Raw genomic sequence first — 13,817 nt, forward strand, 5'->3', positions numbered from 1 at the left:
TCCCTACCCTGCTTGTGTGCATGTATGTGCTCTCTCTGCCTCTCTCTCTCTCTCTCTCAAATAAGTAAACAAATATTAAAAAAAATATCCTGGGAGCCATGATATGTCCCCATGAATGTATGTACGGAGATCTGAGTGATGCTTCCATGATTATCTAGTTTGGGGAAACATAACACTCTCTAAACATCTTTTGATATAGTTTCTACTTCTCTTTTTAAAAACTTTTTTAGGAAGTTAAAAATTATAACAATAATTATTTGTATATTTTCAATTTTGTCATCATCACTTTATTTTAATGGTATAGAGATTGAGATGTCATTATTAACAGTTTAGGTCTTGGTATACAGATAGTACACAAGAAGTCATGACTTTCTTCTTTTGTTCATGGGAATAAACTAGAAATCACAATATTATAAAGGTGTGTCAATATAATTTTATTCAGCAAATGGCCTATAACATCCAGTGCTGTGATATATGCTCCATTACAATGGCAGTTTCGTTCAAAAAGATTATAAGATATTGACATGACTGTTTTTCCCAATCCGACTACTAACACAAACACCCAACTGCTCACATTTTCTTTCTCTATGTTTTACTATTTATGCATGCTATATCATACATTTTGGGGGCTTTCTGTTGAGCGCTTCTCTCGAAAGGAGAAATTGGTGAGGTATATACCCCAAAAGAACATGGCCTATCTGAAACCTGTTGTCATCTGGAAATATTTGAATAAATGTAAAGGATTATTTGTACAAATTATTATTTGCAGTTATTATCCTCTCCAAGTGGTAAGAATATAAGTGTTGGAGTTTTGAACACATTTTCATAATGGAATAAACACAAACCATACATCTGGGAATACTTAAAGCTGTAGGTATGATGAACAGGTCATGTTTCCAGTTCAGTTTATAGGTAAAAATGTGGCCAAATTTGGATGTAAAGGGTGCAATTTCTGATTTAATGAGAAAACTAGAAATTATCCTTTGAATCCATATGCTGACTTATCAGTCTCTTTATGGCATTCCTAATGTCTCTATTTCTCAGTGTGTAAATGGCTGGATTCAGGAGAGGTGTGATTACTGTGTAAAACACAGCAAGAAACTTGTCCACCCAAGTGATGCTAAGTGGCCACAGATAGATGAAGATGCAGGGTCCAAAGAACAGCAGCACCACTGTGATGTGGGCGGTACAGGTAGACAGTGCCTTTGATGCTCCATTCTTAGAGTGAAGGCGCACTGTTACTAGGATATAGGTGTAGGAGATGAGTAGGATAATGAAGCAAGTTGTTGCCAAGACCCCGCTGTCAGCATTTATCAATATTCCTAGAGTATGTGTGTCCATGCAGGCCAATTTGATCACCAAAGGGATATCACAGAAAAAACTGTCCACTGTTCTGGGTCCACAGAAGGGCAGATCTAAAATCATAGCTAGTTGGCTCATGGCATGCACAAAGCCAATGACCCATGATATCAAAACCAGCCAGACGCACTTTTGTCTGTCCATGATGCTGGAATAACGGAGTGGCTTGCAGATGGCCACATAACGGTCATAGGCCATTGTCACGAGTAGCACCATCTCACCCCCTCCAAAAAAATGCACACAGAGGATCTGGCTCATGCAGCCACCGAAGGAGATGGTCTTATTATCCTTTAGGAAGTCTATGATCAGTTTAGGGGTAGTTACTGAGGAAAGGCAGAAGTCCACAAATGAGAGATTGGCTAAGAGGAAGTACATCGGGGAGTGGAGATGAGGGTCAGTGATGAACAAGAACACGACAAGGAGGTTGCCCACAACCGTCATCAGGTAAAGCATGGAAAATGGCAGTAAGAGGAAGGTCTGGAGCTCTCTTGAATTACAAAGTCCACGAAAAATAAACTCAGACACCACAGACTGGTTAGCTTCCTCCATTTAGTACGTTGTGTTCTCATGTGACCCAAAGGAAGAACTAAGAACTTCTAGAATGGAAAGAAAAATGTAATTAATGCTCAGGTTCTGGAGAGCAGATAAGTAGTACTCACGTCAAAAATTCAAATCATACCATTGTACAAAAGCTCAAAATGGAAAATAAAGTTTTTGTGAATTTATAAGTAGGCACAGTCTGATGGCCCAGAAGGAGAGCTAAGTATAGAAGTGTAGGTCAAAAGCCTTACCTAGCTTAAGTATAGTTGTTATGGGAATAAAAAATGAATATTCTGGTTAAAAATTTCAATAGTAATATATTGGGTAAATAATTTCTCCAAGGCTTGAATGTGCCTCTTCTGCAGGAAAATGAGTAGCTTTAAATATCTTCAGAAGTTATTTCCCAGAATCCGGGAAATAATCAAATGCTACATTTCTGACACAAAACTTGCTTCCCAGAAACAAATATTGCTTTATGAAAATGTGTTAGCAGACTGAACCAATTATTTCACTGACTCTGGGAAAAACCGTTCATCAAATGACTTGAGAAAAGATAGTTGTGTTTCCAAAGAGATCCCAGTTACAGACTGTGCGTTCCTAGTATCCAGTATTTCCCTGTATTTGGAATCTGCCCGTGGAAGAATATGACCACAAACTCCTGTTTCCCTTGGCCTGAGTAACATTAACATGCCTTGATGGTCCCTGGTTCTCGGTTCTCATTGGTAACAGAGATTTCTTTTTTGAGGCTGTCCTAAATGAAGGATATATGAAAGCTACTTTTACTCCTGACTGTTCTTCAGGAGAAAATATAAATTCTAAGTTCGTTTGTATGTAAACTCTTCATTTCTATTGTTTAACTTGAGCTCTGTGGAAATACATATGTTTACTATTTTCTGTAAGCCAGGAGGCCAAGGTCTTTTTTCATTTTTCCTTCTCTTTTTCCATTTCTTCTTTGGTCTCTCTTCATATCTCCATCTTTCTCATAACCTAATTTTTTTTAAAGTTCATGTTATAAAAGGGACTAATTAGCTCTAATTATATAGCACATCTATGTTAAGCACCTTGAAAACAGTTATCTGTCTTATTTATTCATATGTTTGTAATCCTTCTGCCGGGCTTAAAGCATTTTGCATTTCCACCAGCAATGTGTGAATTACCTGTGTTTTCACAGGCTGTCCAATGCGATGTTATTGTCATATGATGATGAGAAATGGGAAGTGTATGTGGTTTTAATTTCTTATTGTGATTTTATGCATTTTCTCCATTTTGAAGGATTGACGTTCTTTTTACTCCTTCTTTTCTGTTTTACTTTTTCCTATTAGGTTTTGTTCTTTCTCCTTCTAAGTATTTTTCCATAAAAAGTAAGACTTTGTTAGAAAAATCAACATGTGCTTATGTTGTCCTTGTTAATATCATCTCACTATTGAATTCTAATTATTTATTTCAATTTAATGTCCTTTAATATATTTTTTGGTTAGAATACTTCACATAAACCTCACAAACTATGTACATACATACCCAAATTATCTATTTTCCAAGTTGTAAATTAAAAACTAAAAAAAACTAGAATATAAACAGGTCTTTGTGACTCCAAAGCTTCCAATATAATTTTCCTGCTCGAAATGGCACCTGGTTGAAACCTTGATTTTGACAAGACTAAGAAAATAAATACAATTTCTTAAAATTTTTTTTTTTTAAGAAAATAAGACAGGGGAGCCTCGTTGGCTCGGTCGGTTAAGTAACCAACTTTAGCTCAGGTCATGATCTCATGGTCTGGTCCATGGGTTTGAGCCCCACATGGGGCTCTGTGCTGACACCTCAGAGCTTGGAGGCTCCTTCAGATTCTGTTTCTCCCTCTCTCTCTGCCCTCTCTCTCTCTCAAAAATAAACATTAAAGTCTTCTGAGGTAAGACTTTTTGTTCTATGAAGAGGTAACAGAGACACAAATAAATGTAAATGGCTAGTAACGATAGGAGTGAGATACACCGTTTCACATTAAAATCTATTCAGGTTCATTGTTTTGAATTTTAGGTACTTTGCCCTACAGTTTTTGACTGAAACATTTCTCCATTTGCTGCTTTGATCAGGGGTAAAACAAGTAAAATCCAAAAGGAATTAGAAAATGTCAGGATAGGTTGGAGGGTTTTTGAGAACCCATCTTCCCCTACCTGGGCATCTGGCAGCATTTAAGGTCATAGAAAGGCAATGCTGTTGTTAGTATTTGAAATGCTGTTAGGAATTCGGAAGTCCCAGGGATTTGTTGGGAGAGAAAACCCATAATCTTTCCCAGAAGACATGAACCAAATAACACATTCAGAACTCTAAGCTCTATAGATAGGTATGGAAAAAAAATGCTTTAGGAAAAAAAAAAAAAGAATTTAGTCTTAACCTGTGTGGAAGACATTAAAAGTGTGAGTTCAAACATCAATTATCTGGGATATACTTACACTACACAGATCACCTCTGAAACCGATTTCTTCGTTTACTGAGAGGGCTGACTCCAGAGTCTGCTTTAGGTGAAATGAATTGCAAGTAATTTTCTGCCATGAGCATTATTGGAGGGACTGTGTCCTCCTCAGTGTGCCAAGTGTGCACTCTGAAGAGTATTGGAGGCTTTCCATCTCTATCTCTGTGTTTTAAGTAGAGCCACGTATTTGGAAAGGTTTTCCCTGTCATGCTCTTGGGGGATCCTTAGCTTCCAAGTTTCCCTGAGGAAAAGCTGGGTGTTGAGGGCATCATGCAATAAAAATCCACCCTTTTCAAAGTAGATTCAAGTTAGTCTAGTTAAATACAAGGGAAAGTATAAGAGAAAGGCATTTCGAGCCTTTTATTTCTTCATGTATTAGGAGAATGTAATTTTCTTTCTTTTGCCTTGTATGTACCATGACATAAAGGGAACTAAGATATTGGTATCAATCCCAGCAGAATTTAGATGATTTACGTAGATGGGCAGGTGACAGCTAGCTCGTCTTTGGCATGTTGCAACTAGGCTCATGATTTAAGGGCCTACTTGAACCTCGCTTCTTGGATTTCAGAGAAATGTTAGGTCTCAACCTTCATGGTACTTCCTTATGCAGGGTCCTGTATATTAGTAGTTTGAGTGTAAACCATAATATAGGCATTTCTCTAATTGTTTAAAAGATAATGAAAGGATAGTTCTTAATTCACTCTTTTATTAAAGAAATAATATAAAAATGCATGTTAAGTTACTAGGATTTAAACTATTAACATTAGATTTATTTACATCAAATTTTGAAGTATCTCTTCATCTGTCCTTTCCAATGTCATCCAGTCTTGCAGGTAACAGCTACCAATCCTACAGGGCATCCTTGTTACTGTTCCCATCAGTTAAAATGAGTATATCTATCAACTTAATGTCTTTAGAGAATTTAGCACTTTATCTGTCTTTTGTGTTTGTTTGCAATGTTGATTTTAAAGAAATTAGATGTGAAAGGCTATTGATAAAAATGTTTCATTTCTTTCTTCTCTTATCCCTTATTGGCTCTGCTTTTGCTTGTCTTCTTGCTGTCTCATTGTCTCCCTCTAAGATTTCATCTGTTTCATGTCTAGATCTCAAAGCCTTTAATATATTTGCTCCATGATCCATTTTATACCCTGAGGCCTAGAATCCAGAACCTCTCAGTCTGAGAACAGAAAGATTCAATGCCTATTCACTTGCTTGTGTGCGACGACTCACTTTCCAGACAGCATCTCGTATCATCATGATACAACATAGGTCTATTTTTACAGAGGAGAAAACAGGCAAAAAGAGGCTAAGTGACTTTCCTAAACCTTACAGCTGTGACGTGAAAGACCAACAAGAGATACCCTCTGAGTAAGGATGCTGGTTCAGAGGTGAGTTTGAGGAAGTACACAATCACCATGAAACTTAAAAAAAAGTAAAAACACTTGTAATGCAATAAAGTATTTCATTTTATAAATGTTTTTGTAATTTATAGTTTTCACAGAAACACAGTTTACATATAGCAAAATTAAATCTTTTACGTATTCAGTTCTGTAGTTACACATACATGTATATTTTTGAAGTTTTTATTTAAATTCCAGTTATTTAACATACAGTGTAATATTAGTTTCAGTTGTACAACATACTGATTCAACACTTTCATACAACACTCGGTGCTCTTCGTGACCAGTGCCCTCCTTAATGCCTATCACGTATGTAACCCTTCCCCTCACCCTCCTCCTCTCCAGCAACCCCCACTTTGTTCTCTGTATTTAAGAATCCCTTATATCCTCAGGGATAAAGTTAGGGATAGGACTGGTACAGCAATAAATATGGATATTTATGGTGCTAGTGATTGTGAGAGTTTTTCAATGAATAGCTTCAGAGCATCTGTGATAGATGATAGTAGGTCATGGGGGCCAGTGGTGTTTAGTTCTTTATGAAGTTGTATATAGGTTAATACTTTTCACGTGATTAGTGTGAGGAATGTTTCAGGAAGGAGCATAGGTATAATTAGGCAGAATATTAATTATGAATGTGGTTTAGGAAGAGGAATTAAATCTCTGGTAATGAAGTTTCATTAAATTTTTTTTTAATGTTTATTTATTTATTTATGTTGAGAGAGAGAAAGCACGAGTTGGGGAGGGCCAGAGAGAGAGAGAATCCCAAGCAGGCTCCACACTATCAGAGCAGAGTCTGATGCAAGGCTCAATTTCGCCAACAGTGGCATCATAACCTGAACTGAAATGAGTTCGATGCTCAACTGACTGAGCCACACAGGCACCCCACGTTTAAGTTTTACACAGTTACTTGGCCATGTTCTTTGGTGGGGATAGGTATAAATTAATTAGATTAATATTATCTTATTTATTAATGTGAGGGCACTTTTGTAATGCAGTCCTTATTTCTCTTGTCTTTTTCTACTGGGGGTAACGTAGAACAGATAGACAGTGACCTGGATTACTCAGATCTGAACTCAGATCACATAGAACTTTAATTGTTGAACAAACCAACCATTAATAATGGTTACAGCATTAGGGTGTCCTGACCCAACCTTGAGGTCATAAACCTTATGAAGCTTTGAATAAGATAGTGCTGTTATCCCTAGGGTAAGTTGTTCTGTTGATCAGTATTTTGGATCAATAAGTGATAAACTATTTGGTTGGTCTAGATTTTAATTACTTGAAGGTTATTTTTTTTATCCAAGGTCATGTCAAACAAAATTGTTAGTCCATTTACCGTTTAATTGTCTATTATTTGGTTAAATTTTTTGTTCATTTTTGGACTGATTAATTAAAGCTCCATAGGGTCTTCTTTTCTTATGTCATTCTTGCCTTCTCACAGGAAAGTCATTTTCATTGATTAAGAGTAAGAGTAAGTAAACCCTTATATGGTCACTCATACGAGTTCCTTTTTTCCAGAACAAATGATTATGTTGCCTTTACACAGTGAGGATACTGTAGCCATTAAATAGATGTCACTGGGCAAGCAGTGCCTCTAATACTAGAAATGCCAGAGGTAATGTTTTTTCTAAACAAGTGAGGTTTGTGTTTGCTGAGTTTCTTTGACTTTTAAAAATCTTTCCTTAAATGCATACCTGTGTTGGGTCAACAATTAATTTAATAAGTAATGAATTATTGGGTTAAATTTATTTTGTTAACTATCAGTGATTGTCCATTCTAATATAAGCTTATGCAAGGAGAAATAACTCATGTTACTCAAGTGAATGGTATTGCTTCTATTAATTAATAGATTAATCCAGTATTAAGTTAGTAGTTGGTCCTTAGTGTTGGAATTTTGATAAATATATTGTTGACCTTGGATACTTTAATTGGTGACCACTTCTAGGCCAACTAAGGTGTTGTTCATTCTTACTATCCAAGGAAGGTTGTATCCTATATCTAAAGATTGTACCTTTTAGTTAATTAATTTATTTTTATTTATTTTTTAAAGCTTATGTATTTATTTTGAGGGAGGGAGAGAATGAGAATGTATTTATTTTGAGGGGAGGGGCAAGTGGGAGAAGGAGAGAGAGAATCCCAAGCATACTCTAGATTGTCAGCTCAGAGCCTGATGTGGGGCTTGATCTCATGTAATGTGAGATCATGACTTGAGTAGAAATCAGGAGTCAGATGTTTAACTAACTGAGCCACCCAGGTGCCTGTAGGCTGTACCTGTTTAGAAAAGTATTTAAATTTATGTTGAAATTATTATTTTTTAAGATAAGTTTAAAAATGAACTAAAATTCTGTTCTGGATGACCAGCTATCACTAGACATGATAGGCTTTTCACCTCTACCTGTAAATCTTCTCACTCTTTGGCTACATAGGTGACTTTGTTCTTTGTAATTGTTTATGGGTAGCTTGTCTGGTTTCAGGGTAGTTAAGTTCTTTTTAATTGTTCTAAGTAAATAATTAGGCAAAAATAAAAGTGTAAACTTTGCTATTTAGTGCTTTTAATATTTCTTTTATCATTCTTTTATGGTACCTTTTCTATAGCACCAATTAGAAATTTCATCTCCTATACTCATAATTTAATTTAATTTTTAGATGTTTATTTATTTTTTGAGGGGGGGGAGGGGCAGAGGAATTGGGAGATAGAGAAGCTTTAGCAGGCTCCATGGCCAGCACGGGGCCTGATGCAGGGCTCCATCTCACAAGTGTGAGATCATGACATGAGCCTAAATCAAGAGATGCTTAACCAATTGAGACACCCAGGTGCCCCAAATATTTTTAATTTTAAATAAGTGTTTTGTTTAATTCATTTATAATTATTGAGTTTGGTAACTTTGGGCTAGCTTTAGTTCAAGTGCTCATATTAAATAAAATCTCCTGGGTGTAAACCAGGTGCTTTATTCAAGGTACGCTTTGATCTGTCTAAACACACTTTCCAGGATGTTTACCTTATTACCTCCTCTTATATATATAATGATTATTAATAAGTTATATGTAAGTTTTGATATTTGAGGAAGGTGGCATGTGTTTGCCTCATGACCTATTTAATTAAGCTTTTTCATCATAAGTTTTTACTCAATTCTCCTTTAGGTGTTATTTTTATAAAGACTTCAGTATAAAATTTAATGTTTTTAGAATAGAGGTATAGCCCATTTCTTTCTATTTTTTTAAAATATAATTTATTGTCAAATTGGCTTCCATACAACACTCATTGCTCAACCCAACAAGTGCCCTCTTCAGTGCCCATCACCCACTTTCCCCTCTCTCCCACCCCTCATCAATCCTCAGTGTGTTCTCTGTATTTAACAGTCTCTTATGGTTTGCCTCCCTCCCTCTGTTTGTAACTTTTTTTTTCCTCCTTCCCTTCCCCCATGTTCTACTGTTAAGTTTCTCAAGATCCACCTATGAGTGAAAACATATGGTATCTGTCTTTCTCTGACTGACTTATTTCATTTAGCATAACACTCTCCAGTTCCATCCATGTTGCTGCAAATGACATGATTTCATTCTTTCTCATTGCCAAGTAGTGTTCTATTGTATATATAAACCACATCTTTATCCATTAATTAGCTGATGGACATTTAGGCTCTTTCCATGATTTGGCTATTGATGAAAGTGCTGCTATAAACTTTGGGGGTACATGTGCCCCTATGCATCAGCACTCCTGTATCCCTTGGGTAAATTCCTAGCAGTGCTATTGTTGAGTCATAGGGTAGTTCTATTTTTAATTTTTTTAAGAACTTCCACACTGTTTTCCAGAGTGGCTGTACCAGTTTGCATTCCTGCCAACAAAGCAATATTGAAGAAGACCAAAGCGGGAGGCATCACAATCCCAGACTTTAGCCTCTACTACAAAGCTGTAATCATCAAGACAGGATGGTATTGGCACAAAAACAAACACATAGACCCATGGAATAGAATAGAGAACCCAGAATTTGACCCACAAATGTATGGCCAACTAATCTTTGACAAAGCAGGGAAGAGTATCCAGTGGGAAAAAGATGGTCTCTTTAACAAATGGTGCTGGGAGAACTGGACAGCAACATGCAGAAGAATGAAACTAGACCACTTTCTTACACCATATACAAAAATAAAAATGGATGAAATACCTGAATGTGAGACAGGAAACCATCAAAATCGTAGAGGAGAAAGTAGGCAACAATCTCTTTGACCACAGCTGCAGCAATTTTTGCTCGACACATTTCCAAAGGCAAGGGAATTAAAAGCAAAAATGAACTATTGGACCTCATCAAGATAAAAAGCTTCTGCACTGCAAAGGAGACAGTCAACAAAACTAAAAGGCAACCAACATAATGGGAAAAGATATTTGCAAATGATATATTGGATAAAGGGCTAGTATCCAAAGTCTATAAAGAACTCACCAAACTCCACCCCCCAAAAACATAATCCAGTGAAGAAATGGGCAGAGGACATGAATAGACATTTTTCCAGAGAAGACCTCCAGATGGCCAATAGACACATGAAATGATGCTCAGCTTCACTCATCATCAGGGAAATACAAATCATAGCCCATTTCTTTCTGTCCCATAAGCTACAACTCGACCTAAAGTTTTAATGTTTATGCTTATTATAATTTTAGGGTTTGCTGAAGTTGGTGGTATATAGACTATATTTGCAAGAGTTGGCAAACTCTTATTGGGTTTATCAATTGTAGAAGAGGCTCTTCTGAAGAAATATAAAGCCCTGCCAAGTCCTTTGACTTTTAGGCTCTTGCTTGTGTTTTGGTGAACATTTTTTTTTATAATAATTATTTCAGCTTGGGGCTAATCATAATGGGGTATTCATTCCCAGTTTGGGTCTTAGCTATCATTTAGTCAAGAATATTAAAGTCACTGTTGTAGTTTATTTTTATGTTAGCTGTAGCTTTTTGTGTCCTAATTAAAATTTAACTTTATTGTGAAAATAGCTTTAATATACTTTATAATGAAATTACATCAATTTGGGTTAATTGTATGACCATGGTGGCTGGGACAGAATCTACCATCCCTGGTTAATATAACTTTGTCAAATTTTCATTTATGGCTTTATTTTTATCACTGCTGTTTCCTGGGGGTATGTGGTAAAGCAAGGTATTGTGAGCTACATTTTAGTGTGCTTGTTTGTAAGCATACAAAAAGGCAGTTGGAAGGATCTAATTTTCTCTAGTAAAGTCAAAAGGATTTATTGACCATGTTCATAGAGCATAGCCTACTTACTTCTGGACACTTCAGATGAAAGAGACCCTGACTGCTACAGATTACACCAAAGCCCATGCCTGGTTTCTCCCCTTATCACTTTCCTTGAAATGTGTTACTAGTGTTTTGTGCTGATTTAAAAATCACAGGGTAGTGATAATATTATAAAATTAATTTATGTTAATAGCCAGATAAAGAATACTGTGGTAATAAAATTTAAAAACACAGGATGTTTAAGGTGTGAAAGTTTATCTTTAGGTTCCTAGAGTCTATATTTTTATCTTAAAATAGTCAAGATAGAACTTTCATTAAAGAGGGGGTAAACGTGGAGATCAAAAAAAAGATCAGGAAAAGAGAACCTGAATACAGTTAACATGCTAGGAGCTTGCATTCACATTGTAATACCTAATCTCTATCCATACCTAATGAAATGGATTTTATGTTGAAAAATTACATCTCAGCATATTTTAATTGAAGTCACAGAGTTGGGAAACAGCGTGATTTGGGTACCATATTAGGTCCTCTGACCTCTACTTCTAAGGTGCCATTCTGATTCTGTTACATTCTAAAAGCTTAATTTTATTTCCATGGAAAATAACTGTTTTCATAGCATTTTGGAGGCTTCCTTCCCTATGATTCATTCAGGTTCTTCCTCACATAAACTTTTAGCAATGAATACCATTAGCAACCAATTTTTTGTTTGGAAATTTCTGGTAACTGGCATTCTGTCAGAGCCATTTCTTAATATAGGTGAATTGTGAATCATGAAGTTAGAATATTCCCTCAATATATAGGAAGCTCTCAGACTGTACAGAAGGCATCCCTTTTGGTACAGGAAGGTCTTTGCTTTAGAGTCCAGATGTTCCAGGAATTACCTGAGAAGAAACCCTTGATATTTCCGGAAACTTTATAAAACTTCCAGAAAAATCTGATTTGGTATATATGGTGGTTGGTTTTGAAGTACTGTTTTAAATGTAAGCGAAGAAGAGAAGTAAGAGAGAAGAGTTTATTATAGAGTATAAGATATATTACATTTGGAACCATCATTATCTGTGATCATATTTTTCTTCATGGATATAGAGCTGATTCCAAAATCTAACCAGGGCCTAAATACAGTCAAAACACGGTAAAACAAACAATACACTTTGTTTGGGCAAGTTTTATTAGATAGTGTTATCCTCCCAAGGTAGATGTATTTATCATATAAAGTAACTTCTAGAGTAGGAAATGTTAGAGATCTGTGTTGTGGGTAGAGAAAGGCTTATAGACTGATTATCCATGCTATGTTTCTTGGAATGTCTTAATTACTGAGTTTCCCTAAATTGAGAGCATCATCTGATAATGTGCCTTTTCTGAAATTTGGAGCCAAAAATTCAAAGTGAATTTAATTACTGTATAACAGTCCTAGAGTTGGAAGTAAACTTTCAGTTTAAGTTTCTGTAGGTGTGAGAAAAATTTTATTTTCATCAATGTCTACAGTTTTTGTGTGGAACCAAGATTTCACTTCCCATTCTTGAGGAAGTCGGAAGTCTTTTGTGGGTAGCAGATGATGGCCAGTTGTGGGACCTGATCCCATAGGCTGGTCATGACTTGCAAAACCATGCTCCTGGATTCTGAATGGCCCACTTTGAACTGCTGGTTTGATGAGGCACATTGAAAGCAGAGAAATGTTTTCTATCACAGAATTCTCTGTGCTCAGTTACCAGTTTGGCTCTGTTAGAGTAAAATGTTTAATTAACACTTCTTTCAGTTACAAAGCAGTATTAGGAGGCTGCTTTTAGTTTACTTTTTTTTTTAATGTTAATTTATTTTTGAGAGAGAAAGTGAGTGAGAGAGAGAGAGACAGAGTGTTGGGGAGGGGCAGAGAGAGAAGGAGACACAGAATCTGAAGCAGGCTCCAGGCTTCGAGCTGGCAGCACAGAGCCCCACGTGGGGCTTGAACTCATGAGCCATGAGATCATGACCTGAGCTGAAGTCGGATGCTCAGCCAACTGAGTCACCCAGGTGCCCCTAGTGTACTTTTATTGGAGATGGTTCTTTACTATCAGCACCAGAAAGGCTATCTCATTGCTTATCTTTTGTTTCTTAAAATAGATGTTCAGTATTTACTGTGGGAAAGACTGGACAGGCCAAGGAGTTAATGCACCTAATACAAATGAAGAAATACTTCGAATACCTTGCCCTTCAATTGGGACAATTCTAAATCACAGAATCTCTACAGTCCCCTGGAGGAATACAGTTGGCTTGCACTCCAGTTATAGCAACATAAGTATCTTTCCTTTCTCAGTACCGCTTCCCTGTTCCCTTACTAATGAATACTAAAATCAGCTTCCAAATAAACTACATGCAATACAATTTTGTCTTAGGGTCTTCTAAGGGAAACCAACCTAAGTAACTATGTAGAGCTGCTACTCCTACATATATAACCCTTCAATGTAATGGTTCCTGACATTCCCCAGAGCTGGGTTGTACTTTGTTTTCAAACCTTATGGGAAGCAGAAGGGATTTTCTTATATTACTTATTGTCAAAATAATCACAGTTTCAATCATAAAATATTATTTAGTAGATACTACTGCTGTCTGCTAAAATAATAAAATAATACCCTTATATAGTAGATTCACATCTCCCATGCAAACCAAAGTAATGAATAAATGCTCTAAGAGGAGTAGAATTTTGATCAGTGAGGTAGAAAATATATTAAGTTTATGTCTATTTTAAATGTCAGATGCCTAGGTAGAAATATATAAAAGACAGGTGGATGTATAGGTTGAGAGCTCCAATGATAGAACCAGTTAGCAGAGTCT

General features: G+C 36.2%; 1 protein-coding gene across 1 annotated transcript; it reads right to left on the reverse strand.

The window, feature by feature from the left end:
* Positions 1–969: 969 nt before the first annotated feature.
* Positions 970–1,908, reverse strand: LOC145715532 (olfactory receptor 4K3-like). Its single transcript, XM_081795808.1, has one exon. It carries the CDS (start codon positions 1,906–1,908, stop codon positions 970–972), a length of 939 nt encoding a protein of 312 aa, XP_081651934.1.
* Positions 1,909–13,817: the final 11,909 nt, after the last annotated feature.

This window comes from Panthera onca, chromosome B3 (genome assembly GCF_046562875.1).
Source record: "Panthera onca isolate mPanOnc1 chromosome B3, mPanOnc1 haplotype 2, whole genome shotgun sequence".
Lineage (NCBI taxonomy): Eukaryota > Metazoa > Chordata > Mammalia > Carnivora > Felidae > Panthera > Panthera onca.